General features: G+C 52.1%; 1 protein-coding gene across 1 annotated transcript in view; it reads left to right on the top strand.

Moving 5' to 3' along the window:
• The first annotated feature begins 808 nt into the window (after positions 1 to 808).
• The window catches only part of LOC122375208 (heparan sulfate 2-O-sulfotransferase pipe-like), a 42,797-nt gene continuing 22,991 nt past the window's right edge, over positions 809 to 20,614 (top strand). Inside the window, exons 1-3 of the mRNA XM_043354467.1 lie at positions 809 to 1,139; positions 7,626 to 7,762; positions 16,481 to 16,584. Coding sequence (XP_043210402.1) covers positions 1,081 to 1,139; positions 7,626 to 7,762; positions 16,481 to 16,584 — 300 coding nt within the window. The 5' untranslated portion in view covers positions 809 to 1,080. The remainder of the gene's footprint in view (positions 1,140 to 7,625; positions 7,763 to 16,480; positions 16,585 to 20,614) is intronic.

The following is a 20,614-nucleotide window of genomic DNA, read 5'->3' on the forward strand; positions in this document are numbered from 1 at the left end:
AAGCCACCAGCACGGCACGGGTTAACGAATCTTATCCGATACAAAAGTTTTTCATTTTGAACTAGAGCTATAATGGTGGAGTTTTTATCATCTAGGGTGGTGTTCGCTTCAATAGAATGACTTGCGATGGAGGATTCACTAATTGACCTCACGGCTCACCATATCAGTAGATCACCGCCAACCGATATAAAAACGATAGGTGCCTACTGCCTAGTGCCTACACATGTTTTCCCAGGCACCGGCACTGTTATCGATGATCAAGAATTCATAATAGGTAATCGTTCAGTTGGTTTAGCTAGCACCGGGCTTGCATTCGCATTTTTTGAATCAACCGTAATGTATTTTTTAATAAACTCTAACTGAGTAACGTCTTGTAACTTGTAAGGTCCTGCCGTTCATGAATGCCTACCGTAACGCGTCAAGGGTATGCACGGGCCATCCGAAGTCGTTGCTATGAGTTGGAGAGGCTCCGAGCGATCCAAATCGGATGGAGCTGATCCTCAACTCTTCAGTCAGTCCCACCTCGGTGTTTGACAACCGCCTCGCGAAATTTTGACCGAATGGACTGCGATGACCGCTCCCGCACGATGGCGAAAGTTTGAGGAGCTGGGGAAAAACCATATCCCGCTCCGCTGGCACTGGCGGTGGCAGTGAACTGTGTAGGCCGCAGTCGGTCCATCGGCCGGTAATTGGTGTCTCACCGAACTAGGTCTCGGTCTGCGCCCGTCTAGGTAACGGCCGGGGCGTCGCGCATGCGCACTGCGCCGGCGACCTAGCGGTCCGCCGGCCGGCGGCGGTCGCCGGAGTCGTCACTTCCAGCGGGCGGCGCTGGCGGTCGGAGGGCGGCCGGGCGCGCACTGTCGACGCGGGCGTCACTCTGCCGGCGGACAGTGTCCGAGGAACACCGAGCTGCACTCCCACTGCCCGGCAGCCGCGCCTGCGACCCTCTGCCGTCGGTCGGCCGCTCCGCCCGGTCGTGAGTCCGTCTGTCCGTGATCGCTGGCTGGTCGTGACCGTTCCGTTCGTGAGGTGCGCTGGTGGTTGTGTTCGCGCGGCCGCTCGGCCGACACCGGCACCGCTATGGTGAAGGAGGTCATCACGCACGTGGTGCGCCGCTGGCGACAGCTCGTCCCCTGGAGGTGAGTCCATCCCGCCGGCTGCAGGGTGCACACTGCACGTGCGGCACGCGCCGCTCGGCCTTACCGTTGCAGCCTGCACTGCTCCGCGCGGTTTACCGATGTACTTTTTCTGATGCGTATTCAGGGCTGTTTTCTCGCACAGGACATCGATACAATGTAGATCACGATGAAATGATGAACACATCCGTGGCTTATTGCGCTACTTTCTACAGTTCTATATTCAATGTCCCAAAATTTGTCTATTTGGGTGGGAAACGACATCCAAATGAAATTCATTTTCCACTCTCACCACCATTTTTAAGAACAATTTTCCACTCCCAAGTCCCAACCAAGAAAACATAGATTTTTTACCTATAGAAAGACAGTTGTGTGGATGCCCAGTTAGCATCAAACATTCTACACCCTAGAATAAAATGCATGCTTTTTGTCATTTCTCACTCCTTTTTGATCTAATCGAATCAGCAGTTTTCCACTCTCTACCCTCTTTTTGGTGGGTAATTTTCCCCTCTGACACCCAAGACAAAACTCAATTTTGGGACACTGTCTATATTGGCATATTTTTTGTTAGCCTAATATTGTACGTAGGTATACGTTTCCATGGAAAAAGCGCTGTAGCTTGCAACCACATAGGTATCCCACAAAAGCTCCACATAAGTAACATAACGGACATGACGTCCGAGCAACACGTTAAAACTGGGCGGCACTTCAAGCCAATCTCGTTGTGCAAGTGAGTCCTCTGTGATCCAGAATAGTTAATTGTGCGCGAATTTTATTCAGTTCAATACTATTGGATTGTTTTTAATTTTTGGTATAGATCAAGTGCAGCGAAAGGTGTTTTTATCTGTTGTAACTTGTTCTGACTTCTAAGCGGCACCAGTGTCATCTCATCAAGTGTTTAACCACATATATTCTGAATATATTCGATACCTAAACCTTCATGAGTCATGAGTCAGCTGCCCGCGGTGCCCGAGTCATAGACGGTCCATATAAAGAGCGCCGCACTCATGTCCTGGTGCTGTGACCTGAGAGGTGGAACCATCCAGCGCCCATGCAGGTGTGAGTTTGGAATGCGGGGGTGACTGGGTTACGTGGTTGTTGTCGGTTTAGGGTTCGTAGGCATCCGCGATGCATTTGGTAAATTGTTTCCCAGCATCTCGGCATTCGATTGGACGCTGTTTCTCACATGTATAGCGGATCTGATTACGGTTGATGCAGAACACATTCGTGTTAAATATTTTCATACTCGTACTGCTGCACGGCATAAAGTCGTGACAGGGCGCATCGAAACCGTCATACACATTCCAGGCATCCCATCGGTTGAGATTTTCACTACAGATGAATCGATTTATTTTGCTTTCTCAGTTGAAAGAGCGCTAGGGGTCATATTTTAGACGCTAATCGTTCTGACTTTTGTCTCAGTAAATCGACTGATACTGCGTCACCGATTCGTTTCCTGTTGATACCTCAGACACCAAAAAACGCACGTTCCTACACGCAGTCAGTCAGTGCTTTACCTCTGACAGATTTCAGAGTATCGGGTATACGGCGTCGGTCGCGGTTTACCGGGCTCGGAAGGCGCCGCCCGCTCCACACTACGTCACTGCCGCCGGCGCCTTGTCCTTGCCGGTACATTGGCCCGACGTGCCGCGCTACACTTCGTGAGACGGTACTTTCCTCCAGCTCGGGTTTTGTGTGCGATTTTTGTGGCTTTGGTCCGAGTCATTGGTGGAGCCATTTTTCCGTGTCCGTTTTGTCCTTCTGAGGACAATATATGGCAGCCATTTTCCTGGAACTGGTTAGAGGATTAGGTCAATTACGACTTAGAAGTAAGTCGTAATTCGACACACCAATGAAAGAAAGTCTATACCCTAGAGCTTAGATAATATTCAAAGCCATATGACATCTTCCAAGCAATGTTGTGTAACTACATTGCATGTAAAACACCGTTTTCATGATGACGGCATTCGGGATATTACCTGCCTGTGTGCCGCCCACTATTTGAATCTTATTTCGCCGAGTTCCACCATGTTCCTCCCGGTCTGGGGCGATCCCAGGGCGTCTTTCTTGGCCCAGGAACACCCACAGCGAGCTCACCCATCGACACCCGCCAATTTGTACCCACTCTGCGCCTCGTGTCGGGACCGGGGGGCGGACACTCGCCCGCCGATGCATTAGTCATGTCCGCACAATGGCGATGGGGTCCGTGCGAACCCACCCGGGAGGGCCGCGGTAGTATACACGTATGTAGACGGCGGGGGAGGTGTGCGCAATGTCGCTACTATCGGCTATACCCGTCCCCGATACGTATTGACATGAGCTGACGACGGCGGACGAGGGGAGGCAACGGGTTATTAGTTTGTCTAATCGACATGTCCAGGCGGCTTCCATGCGTGTTTGTCTGCTTCTTATGTAGGCTATAAACATATGAGACATGTGACTGTTTTGTCCAAACATCTTTTTCCCACGCAAGGCTGCATCATCCACTGATGGTTGCCTACAACTATCGACACGACACTGACTCAATAAGGTAAACCCTGGACAAAAAAGTAACGGGCTTACGAAGCGTCACTCGCTTACACATCCTTGTTAGTTCTTCTTTCGGTTCGTTTTGGAGGCGACACAACTTCACTGCAGTTGACCTGAGTGACCGGATAGTTTATCGAAGCGTGCGCTATCGCTCCCGCTGCCCGTTTTGTTGATGCATATGGCCGAGCGTGCATCGGTGGCCTGTTTTTCGACACGCAGCGCCCGGCTGCCGGTCACGGGAATCAATTAGTCGGCACGCCTGCATCTCCACTGGGCTCAGGACGCACGCCGGAGGGATTGGGTCCAGCTGTCCGTGCGGATCCCCACATTTCGCTCACCTTACTCAGGAATCACCGCGGAATCTCGCTACAATTCACGGTCACTGGCGCACCTCCAATCGAGCGCGATTCAGAACACTGAGCTACCAGGGCCGTGAGGACATTATCAGCACTCTGAGACATCGGTCGGGTCGTGGGGTTATAATGGCCATCGATTACGTTACGATGATAGCGCATCGAATTGCGTTAGATAACCACCGTCACGACTATGCCACTTTTTGTGAACCGTTTGATGGTTATAGCTCATGACCAAAGAACTAGGAGTATCTGATATTTACGACTTTTAGGCATCCGATTAGGTAATACCGCTAAGTCTTCTAGGAATCTTGTTTGCAAACGCACACGCAACGTTTGACTCTATCAAAAGAAAAAGCTGATGCACGCCTTATTTCCGCAAGGCAGCTATTCAAATCCCAGCCACACTGGAAAACGTAGATATTCAGGCACCGGGCATTTTTCATATCACCGTCCGTCGTCCCGTTTGCCCACTGCTGACCCGGTCCCTCTCAGTGCTGTCCAGGTCGCTCTGTGTACTGACTCCAGTCTCTCCTTGTGTCACCTCGGCTCTGTCTCTTTCCGTGCTGCCTATCAGTGTCTGAGCGCGTCTCGCTCCACTAATGATGGACGTTCTAACGGAGCTGAATGCTCCGAGAGCCAGCGCCGGCCAGCCACTGTGCACTGAGCCAAGTCACAGCCGGTCAACCGTGTCCGGACGAACGCATAGGAGCCACAGGCGACTGGCCGTATGGGAGAGTGAGATGTGTCACGGGTGACAGAAACCTGTCACGTCATCTTATAAGGCACGTAGTTATGCGTCTATCAGGCATATGAAGGCATGCCGATTGCCGGATCATCTGTGCAAACTACAAATCGTCTCGATATGTTAAAGGGACCCTCCCACCTTCAAAAAAGTTTATGATTTGGCATGAAAGTGATGTCGCTCGGTTCAGAAAGAGCGAAAACGAATATCTACCAAATTTCACCGAAAAATATTCACCGGCTTTCAAGATATTAGACTTTTACTATTGTTTACTTTTTTGGGATCTCCGCTGTTTCTAGCGACTTTATTTTAGAAGTGCGGCGTTTGCGGCAGATGTTGCGCGCAAATAGCATATACCACCGCGTGCTACAAAACGTTTTAGTCTAACATCTAAAAATCGTTAGATATTTGCGCTGACGTCACACATTCAGAGGGGTATTCCTAAGCATTAGCCCCTCTGAATCAAAATGCTGCAATTTTGAAATTCAATATTTCCGATTTAAGGCATTTTTCGATGTTGTGAGTGCCGAAACCGGTAATTGTGAGCCAGGGACCCCATTTTGGCTATCTCAACTCAAATCTAATGTTAAGGTGGGAGGGTCCCTTTAAATATACAGTCACCGCCTGGATTGGATAGCGAGAGCAGTGGTGCCAATAAATAAGCCATCTTAACATCGCCCTTCCTTCACTCCGTTCAGCCATTACAATAAGCCGACTTGTAGGCCGGAGCCGCGACCGCAGGTCTTTCTGCTGTATTTATCTGACCCGTGACCGCAGGCGAAGGGCCGCGCTAGGCAGGCCGCTTTCTCCATCCAGCCGACAGTCGTCTCTATCCAGTGGGGCGTATCTTAGTGCGTGGTATGTTTGCATGAATAGCGCGTTTTTGCGAAGTCACGTGCCGTTTATTGAGGTAGGATGTCACGGCATTGTAAAGCCGTCAGAGCACGACACAATTCTTAGTAACCATCGAAATCTGTTAGTTCTCCCTTTCCGTTTTGTCTTAGGAGATAGGTGTATATCGAGATAGAGATAGTTCTGCAGCTTAGCTTGCGCCGGGGGCTCTTTCTGAGAAGATTATTGTGTCCAATGCCACTAATAAGCACAATTCAAAGTCGTGCTTGTAAGCTGCGATTTGTACTGTACTTACAACTCACTTGTCATGCACAGGAGACAATAAGCGCGTATCTTGACACTCGCGCCTGGGGGAAGGGGTAGGCTTCTGAGAGGGCGTGGGACCCGACAAAGTCACATATACTGCGCACTAGCGTACCACATGCATCTTGTACAAAGCAGCATGCACGTTGTTGCTAGAGGCTCGAGTTAGAGCACGTGGTTGTGCCCGAGGCCCTGCCCAGTGCCCAGCCGAAGTACTTGCTGTGTTTGGGACTCAGTCCGGTACAACCGCGGTAAACTCCCATGAGCCCCCGCGTCATACCGTGCTCGTCCCAGCTGCCACGTCACGGCCACCGAATATCAACGAGTCTCTCTATGGCTTGGCGTCCGCCGAGCGTCTGAGCAAGGCTTCTCTGACCGGGGAGGGGCAGAGAGGGGCGGCAAGGTCACTCACCCAACCACCCTGTCCGAGTCTGTGCGCCCTGCCCGCGAGCGCCCCGTGTGCCGAGCTGAACAGGTGGTCCAGCCGCCCCTCGCAACAGTGCAGCCATCGCCGGCGGCCAAAGACGGGTGTGCAGTTCCCAGCACTGCTCCGCGCCGGCCTGTAACTAACCGACCGACCCCGCTCCCACGCCGGCCTCTAACGTGGGGCGATCTTCTGGCGGTCGGTGATGTGCTGGCACCCCGGGCGCTCTCTGCACGTGCAGCGGCAGGCGGCGGCGACACAGGCGACCCGGTGACCTGGACTGCGCACTGCGCAGTGCGCGCTGACCCGCGCTGGCCGGCCCGAGTGGAGCACGTGCTGCTGGCTGAGCGTGGACACTGCAGCACTGGGCTGATCGTCACAGACTGGTGGCGAGGAGACAGTCCGATGGTTGAGCTGATGTCTGTGCCACCTGGAAAAGCGTACCGGCCTTGATTTCACTTTCGCTCCAAAGATAACCTCGTTGTTCCAGCTTAGAAACGGCACGGTTTGGTTGATGCCTGCATATTCGCGTTCAAGAAAGTCTTTCGGTTTTGGTGATGACGTTTATTGTTGCTGATGTTCATGAACAATTATTAAACGTTCAGTCATAAGCAGCTGTGCAACGCTCACGCGCTACTATCACTACGTTTCCATGACACGTCTAAATAGATTTAGCGAAATTTCACGTGCGTTTTTCTCGGAAACCATTTACCTTATGCAACAACTGAGCGTATATATGGTTTTAGCTAGCACCTAATCCTATATTTACATTTTTAAATTACGCCTAAATGCTATGATGGAGCAAATCCATTTTTCAAAATCGGTTTAGATTGTGCCATGGAAACGTATCCTATGCCACGCGCCTATCATCCGAGCTTTAGCCGTTACTGCACAATATACCATATATTACCTACAGAACAAATAAGAAACTGTTGGCGTCAAATGAGTCAGGTTTCGCAGGAAAACAGCTGTGTGAGTGAAGAACTTACATTGAACGTCCCCGCAATTAATGCGCCGTCCTGTGGATGCCTGTGCTACATAAATAATTGCTGCCATCGTGACTCAGTGGATCGGACGTCGGTATACCGTGGTCTGTCTGACGTGTGTTCGTCGCGTCCTTCGGCAGACGGTCGGAGCTGTTGGCTGTCGGTCGGTGCCCTGGTGTGACGTGTGCGTCACGTCCTTCCACAGGCTGTTGGAGATGCTGCCGGCTGCCGCTGTGACTCAGCTGGGCGGCTGTCGGGCGGTATTCCGTCGTCTGACGTGGGTGTGTTCTTCGGCAGGCTGTCGGAGATGCTGGCGCTGATGCTGCTCACCGTCACCGTGTTCCTGTTCGTCCACACCAATGACCTGGCTGCGCAGCTGGAGTCGGCCAAGCAGCAGCAGCAGCGGCTGGCGCTCACCGGCGCCAGAAGCGACGGTAAGAGAACCGGCTATCTCACCTCACTGCACTGACAGTTGACCACAAAGACGGCATGGGAGCTCACTGACGCGCCAGCCACGGGAATGCGTAACTCACTGTGTCACTTCTGACTGGCAGCCGGAGAACACAGGGCGGATCGGTAATGACTTTCTGAACTCGTCGTGCCCACGAACTAAACTGCTGTATCATAAACTGAACTGAGCGCATCCACAGATGGTATAGGAGGCCTTATTATCTCAGGCGCCTTAGCGGCGCCTTCAGCGACGCTAATGCAGAATCATCAGTTGCTTTCTAAATATTATGTTGATGTGTGATGTAACAAAATGTTCTCATGAAAAGAGTGACAGCTTTTGTGCTGTTAAGTAACCATATTACAATATCTGCCCTCTTGGCCTTGGCAATAATAAGTAATAATTATTAGCCGTTGATTCAAAGCGACAACGTTTTTCAACCGTAAGGGTGGGTGCAAAAATAATCAATATATTGAGTACGTCTCTCATCTCGCAGTCTGCAAAGCGGGAGCGGGAATCTGCAATATTTCATATCATGGCTCCAGTGGTTTCATTGAAATCATACAGATGACCTGCATTTACCGCATTTTATTGCATGAAAAACGCTTTTCTTCGTCACTTTTGTAAAAGGAGGAAAATCGTGCCGCCGCGGCACCACTTTGCTCCAGAGACACCATTGTTCTGCAGTATGCAGTATGGAGGCCGAGCAAAACACACCGCTTCCTGCAGCCCATGGTTTCACTTTCCTGTCTGTGTCAGCCGTGCCTCATCCAGCAACAGCTGGATATTACTGGACATCAAAACGGGAAACCGAGACACAACCGGATCGCACCGACCTATGACGGGCTGCATTACAATCATACTGAGTAGGGACCCACGGGTCAGCCGTCAGAACCTGTCACCGAACAGAGTATTTGCTATACGTATATCAGCTGCACTGGCCTCGCTTTTTCCCCGGAACATTAAAATGGCGCTTTATTGACTATCGGTGATTTGATGGTATTTTCTTGTGCAAGGTTATTCTCGCATCGATTATCCGTTAATCTTTCTTGTTATTTTACGGTGAGGCTTGGGTTGACGTTTTATTCACTCGTTATTATGCTGTATTGGCCCTCAAAGGTGATGAACAGCCTCGCGATTAGACGTTCAAAACAAGGGTGGACATGTAGGTAAACTCATCGACCTGTTACATCCGGTAGCCTGTAGCCTGTTCCAGTGATCGCGTCATGTGTAGCCAGCTTCGTCTGATCGGCGGCACTGCCGACGGGCCGTTATACACTCGTTGCCGCGCTCCTATTACCGTAGTGGGTGTGCGGCTGTGCGCCGTGACGTGACAGCTGCCTGTTCGTCCAGCTCTATCGACGAGCAGGGACAAACATCGTGACGGCCCATCGCCTCGCCACGGAGAGGTCAAGGAGCGCAGTTTGTGAACGGTGCGAGCGATTCGTCAAACAGTCGTTCATTGAATGATCGGGAATGTTGACTCACCAACGAGGTGATAGTTGTTAAAGCCAGTGCAATCGATTAAAGAAATTAATATGCAGTGCATTATTGCATGAACGCTTCTGCTCTTTATTCTATATGCTCCCTGTGTCGACTGGATCGATGAATGCGGAAAATTTGATCTAAAAGATAACGCAGTTCAAATCAAATGTCTGTATAAGTAGGTATGATGGCATAGCAATAAATCTATGCAATCCAAAGCAACCAGCCTTAGTAAATAGACTAGGGTTACCCGCGTGCTCCGCAACGCGAAGAAGGGTTATTTGTGACCCGCGGGCATTGGGTTGTTCTGTGTCGATTTGGTTGGTATCCATTTCGTTCGATTGCTTTTTGACGGTCAAGCATTTTGTAATAAAACAAAAAAGATACATCGCATCGAGGTGCCCGTGTCGTATTATCATGCGTTACACTTAAGAATGATTCGAAAACTGGCGTGAAGTCTTTTGAGGGCCATCGATGAATTTCGCTAAAAATGACAATGTAATGGTTTGGAACATTTACATTTTTAAGAATATTGTTGCTCATCATGCAAAAATAAAGACTGAACCTTGGACAAAATTGAATGCTCTTTCCAACGGTGCCATTTTTAACTGCCAAAGATATCAGATTATGGAGCAAAACCATTTTGATGAACAAAGTGGCACAAAATTGACAAACACCATTTTCTCCCGTGATTCGTACCACCTTGATTTGGATCAATCAGCTTTTCACAATTTTTATATGATAGGCGGTACATTTTTCTTGCCAACAGTCGTTGTTCCAACTCGCTCCGTCTGACGGTCACCTAAAAATAAAATCAATTCCAAAATCCGTCAAAAACCGCAATTTTTCCAATAAAAGCGCCCTCCCCGGTGCACGTGGCGCGTGCTATCCTCTGCAACGCACACCATTCGACAGCCCGCTCAATTATCTACACGGTGCTGTTTTCCCCGTGCCGATCAGACCCCTGGTCGCCAAGATATGGCACCGGGATCGGACCCGTGTCGGGCAAATTTAGCCGTTTTCGCCCGATTTCGCACGCCGATTTATACATGTAAAGTCTATGACGCGAATTTGCACTTTTTGAGCACGCGCCACGCACTCCCTATCAATCCCATCGAGCTGAGACCCCTCAAAGGCACGTCGCGCATCCTTGATCTATAAGTTGTGCAAATTTCACCGCGTTAGGTGCAACGGTCTGGCCTGTAGTCCACGCAAAGCACGACCAAGTCGGGACCTCGGTAACGGACAGACGCACCCTCCTCAAATAGTAAGATAGACAAGCGGCTGCGCCACTTGCTTTGCTGCGTGGTAGGAAAAAATTGCGGCACCAGCCAATTTGCTTTCGAATGGTGTTCGTTTCAAATCGATGTGTCGTCTAGAAGCATAGATATGGACGGAAATGTGAAGAGAATTAAAAAACTGCTCTGAGGGATTCGTTGGATGAAAGTTGGGTGAAACGGGGTCAAGACGGGTCATAGGGGTCAGCCTTGGTTACTCTGGGTCAGGCCAGGTCACATAGGACACCTCTCGTCTGATGGGATCATCCCGGACCACTGTTCTACCTTTGCCTCCACCACTACCCCTACCACTACCCCTACCACTACCCCTACCACTACCCCTACCACTACCCCTACTACTACCCCTACCCCTACTACTACCCCTACCACTACCCCTACCACTACCCCTACCACTACCCCTTACCCCTACTCCTACCCCTACCCCTACCACTATCACTACCCCTACTACTACCCCTACCCCTACCACTACCCCTACTACTACTCCTACCACTACCCCTACCCCTACTGCTACCCCTACTACTACCCCTGCCACTACCCCTACCCCTACCACTACCCCTACCCCTATCCTTACCCCTACCCCTACCCCTACCCCTACCCCTACCTCCTACCACTACCATTACCTACCACTGGGTCATGTGAGGTCACATAATACTTAGATCCAATAAGTATTTTAAAAAAAAAATCAGGCTTTAAAAGTGCTTCTAGCCCTCCTCCTGTTCGTACAATTCCATTACGCTCAATCGTATTTGTCGGAAATGGCGCTTTGTGGCATATGTGGCGCACTACGACAAACGCGGCGCATTTTCAACCGGCGATTGAGCATGCATCTTGACACCAAATTGCACCTTTATCAGACCATATTTGACAAAACTGTGCGATTTGCGGCAAAAATGACGCCTTGTGACCAATGTGACGCCTCGCGGCAAACGCGGTGCATTTGTATACTCGTATCGCCAACTGTCGCCATTCAACGAAAATCTACACAATCTCTCGCCACTATTTATTCAAATTAAAAACTTGCCCATCCGCCAATGCGAGGTACTCGCCGCCGATCGGCATGCATTTAGTCCCCAAAGTTTGTCGACCCCGGCTCTCAATGAAGATCTACGAACCGATCAAAATTTCATTGGCGTTCTTCCAGCGCGCCCCACGCGCGAACCGTGCACCCCAGCGAGTCGGAACCTAGAAAAGGCGCTGACCCGCTCTGTCACCTAGAAGGTGTGCAAATTTCAACCCCCTACGATATACCGTCTGCCCTGTAGGCGAGTGGAATTGAACCCACTACCCATCCAGGATGATGCGCCTGGATATATTGCAGACGGTGCGAACTGCAATATATTGGGGAGACCAAGTGCGGACAAACAGACAGATGGATCCTGTTCAAATAGTAGTATAGATTCGAAACGCATCATATAGCCCGCATATTGACAATTGCCACAATATCACGACTGTGTTGTTATATCGCACATATTTAATGTGTTAGGTCAACTAAGTCCCTCGTGATTCGTCATCCTTAGAGAATAGAGGGGGCCGGGGATGGCTGGTGTTTGAGGCGTGTTCGGAGAGCTTCGTGACGTGGAAGGCTGGCCGCAGGGTATTTGGGACATTCTTCCATGGATATAAATGTCATCCAATGTCCATTCCAAGGGCTGCTGGCTGTTTGATCATCCGATGGTAAATTTGGATTCAAGATCCTAAAGGGCTCTTTCAGCCTGTTGATAAAATTTCAGTCAGGACTGCGTTATGGAGGATTAAGGAGACACCTCCATGGACTGAGCAAAGTTCAAACCATCGACTGGTGACTGGTGTGTTCCAACTTCCAGAGCCCAGAGGCTAGGGATACTGGACAAAGAGTCTAAAAAAAACATTAGTTTTTCGGCTCTTTGTTCCAAACAGAGCTGAATTAACACTATTGTTTCATTTTTAACGCGGAAGTATATGTATCTACCCGCACACATGGAAGGGTCACAGCTGCTACCCACATCCCAGTCTGTGAGTCTGTGTTCCCGGAAGTCAGTCCCGCTGGGACAATGTCCTGTCCCACTGGACACTGGACGGGACAGGAGTGGGGCGGGGTGGGATTGGGCGCGGTCCTTCCGGTAGGGACGCCCTGTGAGCTCCTCTGTCGTTCCGCCACAGCGGTATTCTATGGTTCCCCTCCCCTCCCGACACACACACACACGCACGCACCTCAGTTACGGGTGGGTGCTTCATGCTGGCGTTCACCGCCCCCGAATGTCGAACGTGAACTGATAACAGGCTGTTAAGCTATTTTGGTTTGACCAGCGACGGATGTGGTTATTTTTTGGTGGATTTTGTGAAAATAAATGGTCAAAAAGCGCATGTGATATCAGGCAGGCCGCTTAGGTTGTTATTCCCTTTTATGCTTGACCTTCGCCCTCGTACATAATTAATTATGTTTGCCAGCTTGCTTTAAAATTACATCGGTGCAAAGAGCTGAATTATTATGATAATTCAGCTTTCAATTCAAAAATACGAATGGGGCACAGAGAATATGGTGTTGTATGTCGACTACCTGTCCACACATGCCTCGACTACCTATCTCTGCTGTACAACACATCTGTGGCACCGTGGGTGTCTGCCGATCCCACAGCCACCATCCCCGACTCTTTGTCAGCATGCTGTCCCCGTCCCCTCCCCTCACTGACCGTTCATTGATTTCACGGGTCAGTTCAGGAGCGCTGTCCACCAGTCGTGTCCCGGGGCCCTCAATGACGCCCGCGGCGCGGTGCCAGGCACCCCCGGCTCCGCACACCTCGGCCGTTCGAACGGGGCAGGTCAACGGGGCGTCGCCGCGGATCGGACGACTCCGACACCGCTGCAGCCCCTATTAAAGCCGGCAGTACCAGGCTATCGGCCGCCAGCGGTATCAGAGTTTCATAGGTGCCACTTTGAAGTTTTTATAATCGTCATTCTATCTCGATATTCTGGTTATCAAAATCCAATATTTAAACGATTCCCTCCTTTATCCCCTGGTGAGAAATTATCATTTCACTGATATTCATCCGTTGATGAAACGTCCCTTACAGCTGAGTGTTCACTGTTCATTGCTACGTACGACATGACCTCCTTTCTATATAGCAGTCCGGCGACTGTACCTGTGTCTGTGTAGTAACAACTGCTTACTGTATGATAACCATCGAGGCGATGTTGTCCATGTTTCATGACATTACATAAACGGCCCAACCGTGCACGGTTGGGCATGCAGAATTGTCAAACATCGGGAACCTGCATTTCCCTTTCTGAAGCGATAAGAACAGTCCAACCATCCAGTAAAATGGCACATCTGATGAAGATCCTGGGGAGATCGGCTCCCGCTCATCATCTCCCTTTCTAAGCCAGCATGGTCCACTTGCATTGCTGTGACTGATTGTGAAAGACAGTGAAGCTATGGCAGGCCTTGTAAGTCACTATCGAAATCAGCCTCAGGATGCATCAATCAGCTCGATGTACAAAGAAAAGAAAGGGAGCCGAAGCCTGCGCATTCTCTCGTAGCCGGGAAAAACGGTGTACGATGTCACAGATATAGACGTTGCGATGAGATGCCTGATGCATGTTGCATGCAAAACTGATGTGAAGCGGCACTTTGCCGTCTATCGTTAAACAACTGTCGTTTATTTTATTTCAAGTCAGTATAGAAATACCAAATCAGCCAAAAGGCTCATATTCAGACAAAACCTAAACATTGGAATCAGGAAAGAATAGTCGCACTGTTACAAAATGCGTGCTAGCTTTCCATTGCGCGTTGAAGTCGCCTTGTAGTGCAGTGCGGACTATCTGGCTCGAGCCGTGGTACTTGTGTTTGCTTCCCTCCCTCGTTTCGCAGCCCCTTCGGGCAGACACACGGCCATACGCTTCCCGTGCACGCTGGGAAAGGCGTGCACCCGGTTCGGGTGGGCTACTCGCACCGCCCGCCGTGTGGGTCTCTGTGCCGTTATAACGTGATTTTCACATCGCTCTGTCCCGACTCCCGGCATCCTCTAGTGACCCGTGACGCTGCCTCCAGCTAGCGGCTTCCGGTCCACAGCTGATCATCAGTCGTCTTATCACGCACTTTCACCTCCGTGCGATTTAATGGTCACATCGTGCGAAATTTGGTTAGTCCCACTCCCAATTGTTTAGCGGACCCTTCTAATTGTGCCCATTGGCCTGGCAAGACTGCCCGCCGCCCAGCCCGGTGACAGGCGACTCTATTGTCTGCGCAGTATCCATTGTACGGGCTGGAAATTACGCACGGCTTGCCTCATGTGCTAGTTTTAGAGCAGCTGCTGTCTCCTGCAGCGGCCGACTCGTGTAGACACATTCACTCGCAAGGGACAACAGCTTCACTGCGGTGTAGTTACCTACTACTCAACGCTTCACTGACTGTGCCATCACTGTTTGATAGTTTACTGCAGGCATGCACCGTCGCTGCCCTCCAGGTCACTGACTGTGACGTCAGGAGGTCACTGACGTTGACGTCACTGCTCGCCGGGTCACTGACGGTAGTGACGTCACCGTTCACCGGGTCACTGCCCCTCCAGTTACGCCACGGTTGAATTCACCGGATGGGAGCTGTCTGTCTCCACGCATGCCTACTCACGGTCTCATGATGAGCTCCGTTCCGGGCCAGTCAGTCGCTAGATGCCGAGCTCACATCTGCTCGGTGATATAGCCCGTACTTTACCGCAAACGTTTAGCTCAACGACGCTGATATAGTGGCTGATACATGCCGTCAGAGGCGGTAAGTGATAAGCCGTTTCCCAGCACAGTGCGCGCTTCCATAACCACCCACAACTGTAGAGAAGCAGGGTCTCTGAACCAGCAGCTGGTGCTGTTCCGGGCCGGAGCTGGGGACTTTAGGAGAAGGTGGGTACACGGGTGACACCTGCTTGTCTGGTGCTGTGTATCTTGCTGTAATATGTGTCACCCGGGACGGATAACACGTGCAATATGAGCGTCCAAAGAGTGTGGGCGATGTCGCCCCCGCTGCTAATAGGCCACCTCCGGCAACCTCTAATTAGGCGATACGAGACAATGTCCCCGGAAACGTTTACCCACCGGCCCACTTTCAACACTGCGACTCCGCCTACGGTTGTGATATTCAGTGGAGAATCACCATAATGCAGGACTCCATGGATGCTTACAAATATAGGCATTATTATTGCACAAAACTATTGCAATGTTGGATGTATACCTAGTATTGTTGTGAATTAGCAATATCCCCAATGACCGACCGAATGGATGAACGAAGCAATGAATGAATGAATGAATGAATGAATGAATGAATGAATGAATGAATGAATGAATGAATGAATGAATGAATGAATGAATGAATGAATGAATGAATGAATAAATAAATGAAAGAATAAATGGAAATTGATATGAAGGCAGGCAGGAAAGTATGCATGAAATAATTTCTTGCCATGATATGGTAACGATGGCAGGTTGAAACTGAACCGTGTTATCGAGCGAACGTTATTCTTAGTGACTTAGTGACATTTTGGCATTATTGTGTTTGTCGACTGCCGCTGAATCAAGCTAGAGCTATCTAAATATGAAAGTAGCACTGCTACTGTAGCAGGGAAGTTACTGCATGAGAGGCTCATGGGCAAGGGCCATTGACTATGATTATAATAGACACCATTCGATCTCTGTGCCCAGTCCGAGGGTCTCACAGATGGAGTTTGCCTATTACGATCGTTCCCTGAACCGTTAGACAGACGTTACCCCCAGCCATTAGCTGTCCAGTCCGGCTATGGTTGCTCATTCACAAAGACGAGCGGAAGCTGTGATGACCACTTGGTGTTGACTCACAATGACTGGAAATCATCTCCTGCCGGAGACTGCTCGCCCTGCAGTGTCCGATGCCCCTCCCCGTGCCGTTCTGTCTGACCTCTCCCCCTCTGTCCGCCCTGCAGGTCAGTCGCGGGACCACCGGAGTCCTCTTGCGCTGCGTGCCGACGCCAGCTCGGCCAGCGGCGCCGGCGGCATGCGGTACAAGTTCCAGCAGACAGCGCCACAGGTGGGTGCCGCCGCCGACATGTGACGCCTCGTGACACGACATCGTGTGACGGGACACGGGCGGAGGTGCTGCCGCGAGTCGAGACCGTTGTGGCGACATGCAGAGGCGAGGCGCGGCGCGGAGAGGCGAGGCGCGGAGAGGCGAGGCGAGGCGCGGCGCGTTTGACCGTGTTCGAGTTCGGTCTCACCCGGCGCCGGTGGACGGGTAACGGTCCGAACGAACACACCCTCAGCTGGCTGCAGACGGCGGGTGATCCGGAACGGACGCTGAACTGGGACGGTGGACACGGTGACACGGGTGTCCGTGACACGCCGAGCGGATGACACAGTGTCACACAGACTAACAGGCCCACCGGGAGCCCCGGTGTCTCGCAGAGACTGACACTCCCAGTACTCACTGGGGACACAGTGTCACTGAAGCACAGACTGACACGCCCACTGGGAGCCCCGGTGTCACGGACACCTAACGACACTGACACTCCCACTGGGAGCCCCGGTATCACGGACACCTAACGACACTGACACTCCCACTGGAAGCCCCGGTGTCACTCAGACCCAATGACACCAACTCGCCGATTGGAAGCCGTGGTGTCACTCAGACCCAATGACACCGACTGGCCGAGCGGGTGGCACGGTGACACGCCGATTGGCGCTGCCGGCCGAGCCTGGCGGCGCCGGGGGCTTTCAGAGCCCGATCGAGCGGCGGTGACAGTCGGCCGGAACGCCGCGACGGCCGTCTTTCCTCGTTTGATGGGTGGATAGTTTGTCGAGCACGCGAGCCTGGAACGTTCGTGGTGCGGAGCCCGGCGTCAGTCAGCGGGGCATATGGTAGAGACCGTTCGGGATTGGTGGATGCTTCCAAGGTTACACCGGTCTCCTGAACGCTTCATACATAGTCTGTCAAGTGAACGCCGAGTGCAAACTGCAGAGGCCCAGTTTGTCAGTCATCCACAGGTAGCACTTTGTGATAAATCCACCTATATTAGACGGTGTTTTCTGTGGAATGCATGGCACGAACGTCCATTCGGTAATGATAATATTCCCAAGTCAACAGCCTCACGCCAGCGGACAGCCTAAAGCTTATTTTGCGTTCAGTTCACCTTTGTTATGCCGGTTGTTATACAACAAATTTTCATTGTCTAGTGTTTGTACAATGGGTTCTTTGTCACGTTTAAATGCAATTCAATGGCAATTGGTACATAATTGTTCTGGCCATTTTTGTTTTCAAAAACGGCTAGTGTTCGGCATTTAACGCTTAGAAGCCAAACATTGAATATCTTGCTAAGGCTGCAGGTTGCAAAGTTGACAAACAATATGCTCATTACAGCTATGTTAGGAACAAACACCCATCATTCGGTTACATGTTTTTGCCAAGTGGTAACTCCAGAAATAAGACCGTTACTGCCCGGCCATGGGCCATGTCCTTTGCCTCACAAAGGAACAATGGTGTTATCCGGACGAGCGACGCCTGGTCGTGGCAGTCGGCGGACAATAACAAGTCCTCCAAACTAAGACATGAGTCCCGTGCTCGCGGACCAGCGAACCGACGAGTCCGATGGTACACCGTGCTACCCTTTTACAGCACCGGACTTCTCCACAATTTTTTAGTTGCGTTCCGCTTGTCTGACCGGTGCACGGTTGCACGCAATGCTCGGTGAGGTAGCGCCCGGCGGCGCGGCGGCGCTCAGAGACGGGTGCCGCCGTAACGGTGCGGGGACGCGCCCGTGACCCGGCCGCGTGACGGGCTAACCGGGTCACGCACGCCGACCTGCTCTGGCTGGGGGAGCTTTACCGGCGGTACCCGACCGACGCCGTGACGGTGGGAGCCATTAGTCGAGCCACAGCCAGGGCCCGACTCTGGGGCGGACAGGCCGAACCGCCACCGTTGCTCACCGTCCGTGCCACCGCGACCGGGCCGCCGTCTGCTGCTGTCCACAGTCCACCGTCTGCTATACCGTTCACCGTCCGTTCCACTCCACCGTCCGCCGCCGTCCACCGTCCGCTTGTCCACGGCCTGTGCTCACAGAGGCGATCAGTCGCCACCGTTCCACCTAAAGTCGCAGGTCACTGCTGATTTGGTCGCCGTGTCTTTCCGTCCACCACCGCCGCCGCTGCCGCCGCAGCGTCAACGGACGGATGACCCACATCGGGCGCCGGCGTTCGGCTGACCGTGGCTCGCTGGCTCCGGCGGCTCTGGCGGCTCTCGCAGCTCCGGCGGAGTGTCTGTGACCGCCGCGGTCCTCCAGGGTCTCCCGGAGACAGGGCCGCCACGGTTACCGGGCTGGCGATGACGGCGGCGAAGGCTCCCACGTCTGCTCCCACGGTGTGGGCTATTTGTTGGACACGACGAAACGGCCCACTGTACAACGGTGGTGCTCGCTACTGGGGCTCGAAGGCTTGAAATGGATCCCGGCTCGGCTGGATTGAGTGTGAGCTGCGACCCGTTTCTTGTTGAACAGAATCCATTTGATAAATCAATGTATTATTTAAATGGGTACCAAACAAACTACCTACTCCATTGAAAACAATCAAGCAGCACACAGTGGCATAAATGATAAGTACGTACAAATAGTACATTACTCAATGCAATCACTATGCTGAACCTACTGATAAGCATCGACGGCAGACATGCATGACAAGTGTGCGCTTTGCATGGCACACGCAAGTCATGACGCGAGTCACGAGGCTCCTGTAATTATATGATGGCGTGTAATTCGGATGTCGCATATAATTTAAGATCGACTCGTGTAGTCGTTCTACGGGTTTCTGTCAAGTCTGCCTCATCCTGTCCCTTCTGACTGTCGTATTCACACCCAAGTCACCACTAAAGTTCGGCTGTTCTGGTCTCACCAAGCAGTCACTCGGCCGCCGGGTCACAGCCCTCCCCGCCCCCGCGCGTGTGAGGTGTGCCCTGACCTCTGAGGCGCCGCGCTGGCACGTCGCCGGCCGAGCCCGACCGACCGACCGCGCGCCGCCGTCCCAGCGAGGTGCCCGCGCAGTGAACGGGAGCGTCAGCTCCGCAGAGGCCGCGTTAGCACCGCGATACGAGGAGAAATCGTGAGACATTGCCGCGCCAGGCGCGCCAAATCACGCCGTGGAAGAGCCCAGACTTGAACGGCTGACCGTGACGAACAGCTCGGTGTCACGGAAGTGCCCAGAAGGTACCCATGTGTGGTGATGTTAACTTTTTTAGACTACCAAGTCCTACTTGCGCGGGCTCTGGAGCATGACGAGTAAGGCGCAATTAACCGCACGCTCACACCTCAAACACCATCATCCGCAAACTGGCGAGTCACGGCACTCGTGTCCCGTTTGGTTGTCATTTGTCGCTGCAGTGGCGGGTGAGATGATGTGTCGGACCGACAGATTAACTGTCTGACGAACGGTGCCGGCCCAGATCTGGCGTTAGACAGATGACTGAGCGATGGTGCTACCGGTGGGGCGGACAGTGGGAGACCCGCCCACTGACTGTCACAGAGTCATGTGACAGACGTGAGCGGCTGTGATAGAGACGGTTGGACAGTCGGAGAGCCACCCACGTGGGCGACATGTGCGACTGTGACAGTTCCGTCACGGACCCCGCCCATCGAACAGCCCCGCCCATTGACCGCCACACGACCCGCCCACTAATCGTCTGTGCGGCCTGTTTCTGTCGTGACCGATCATCTGCCGCGAGCAATCGGTTCCTGTCGGTAGCAGGCCAACCGGGCTTCTTGGCTGCTACACTCACTATCACGGCCCTGGGCTAGGTCAGGCCGATGGATGCAGTCCATAATTTTCCTCTCCTCTCCTCTCCTCTCCTCTCCTCTCCTCTCCTCTCCTCTCCTCTCCTCTCCTCTCCTCTCCTCTCCTCTCCTCTCCTCTCCTCTCCTCTCCTCTCCTCTCCTCTCTTCTCCTCTCTTCTCTCAGCTCCCCTATCTCTTTTCCTCTCCTCCCTCTCCTGTCCCACCCTCTCCTCTCTCTCTCCTTTTCTCTCCTCTCCTCTCCTCTCATCTCCCAAAACCACCCTCTCTCAGAGTTTCTTCTCTGCC

The sequence above is a fragment of the Amphibalanus amphitrite genome, unplaced genomic scaffold (assembly GCF_019059575.1).
Source record: "Amphibalanus amphitrite isolate SeventyFive unplaced genomic scaffold, NRLGWU_Aamphi_draft 000040F_arrow, whole genome shotgun sequence".
NCBI classification, from domain to species: Eukaryota; Metazoa; Arthropoda; class Thecostraca; order Balanomorpha; family Balanidae; genus Amphibalanus; species Amphibalanus amphitrite.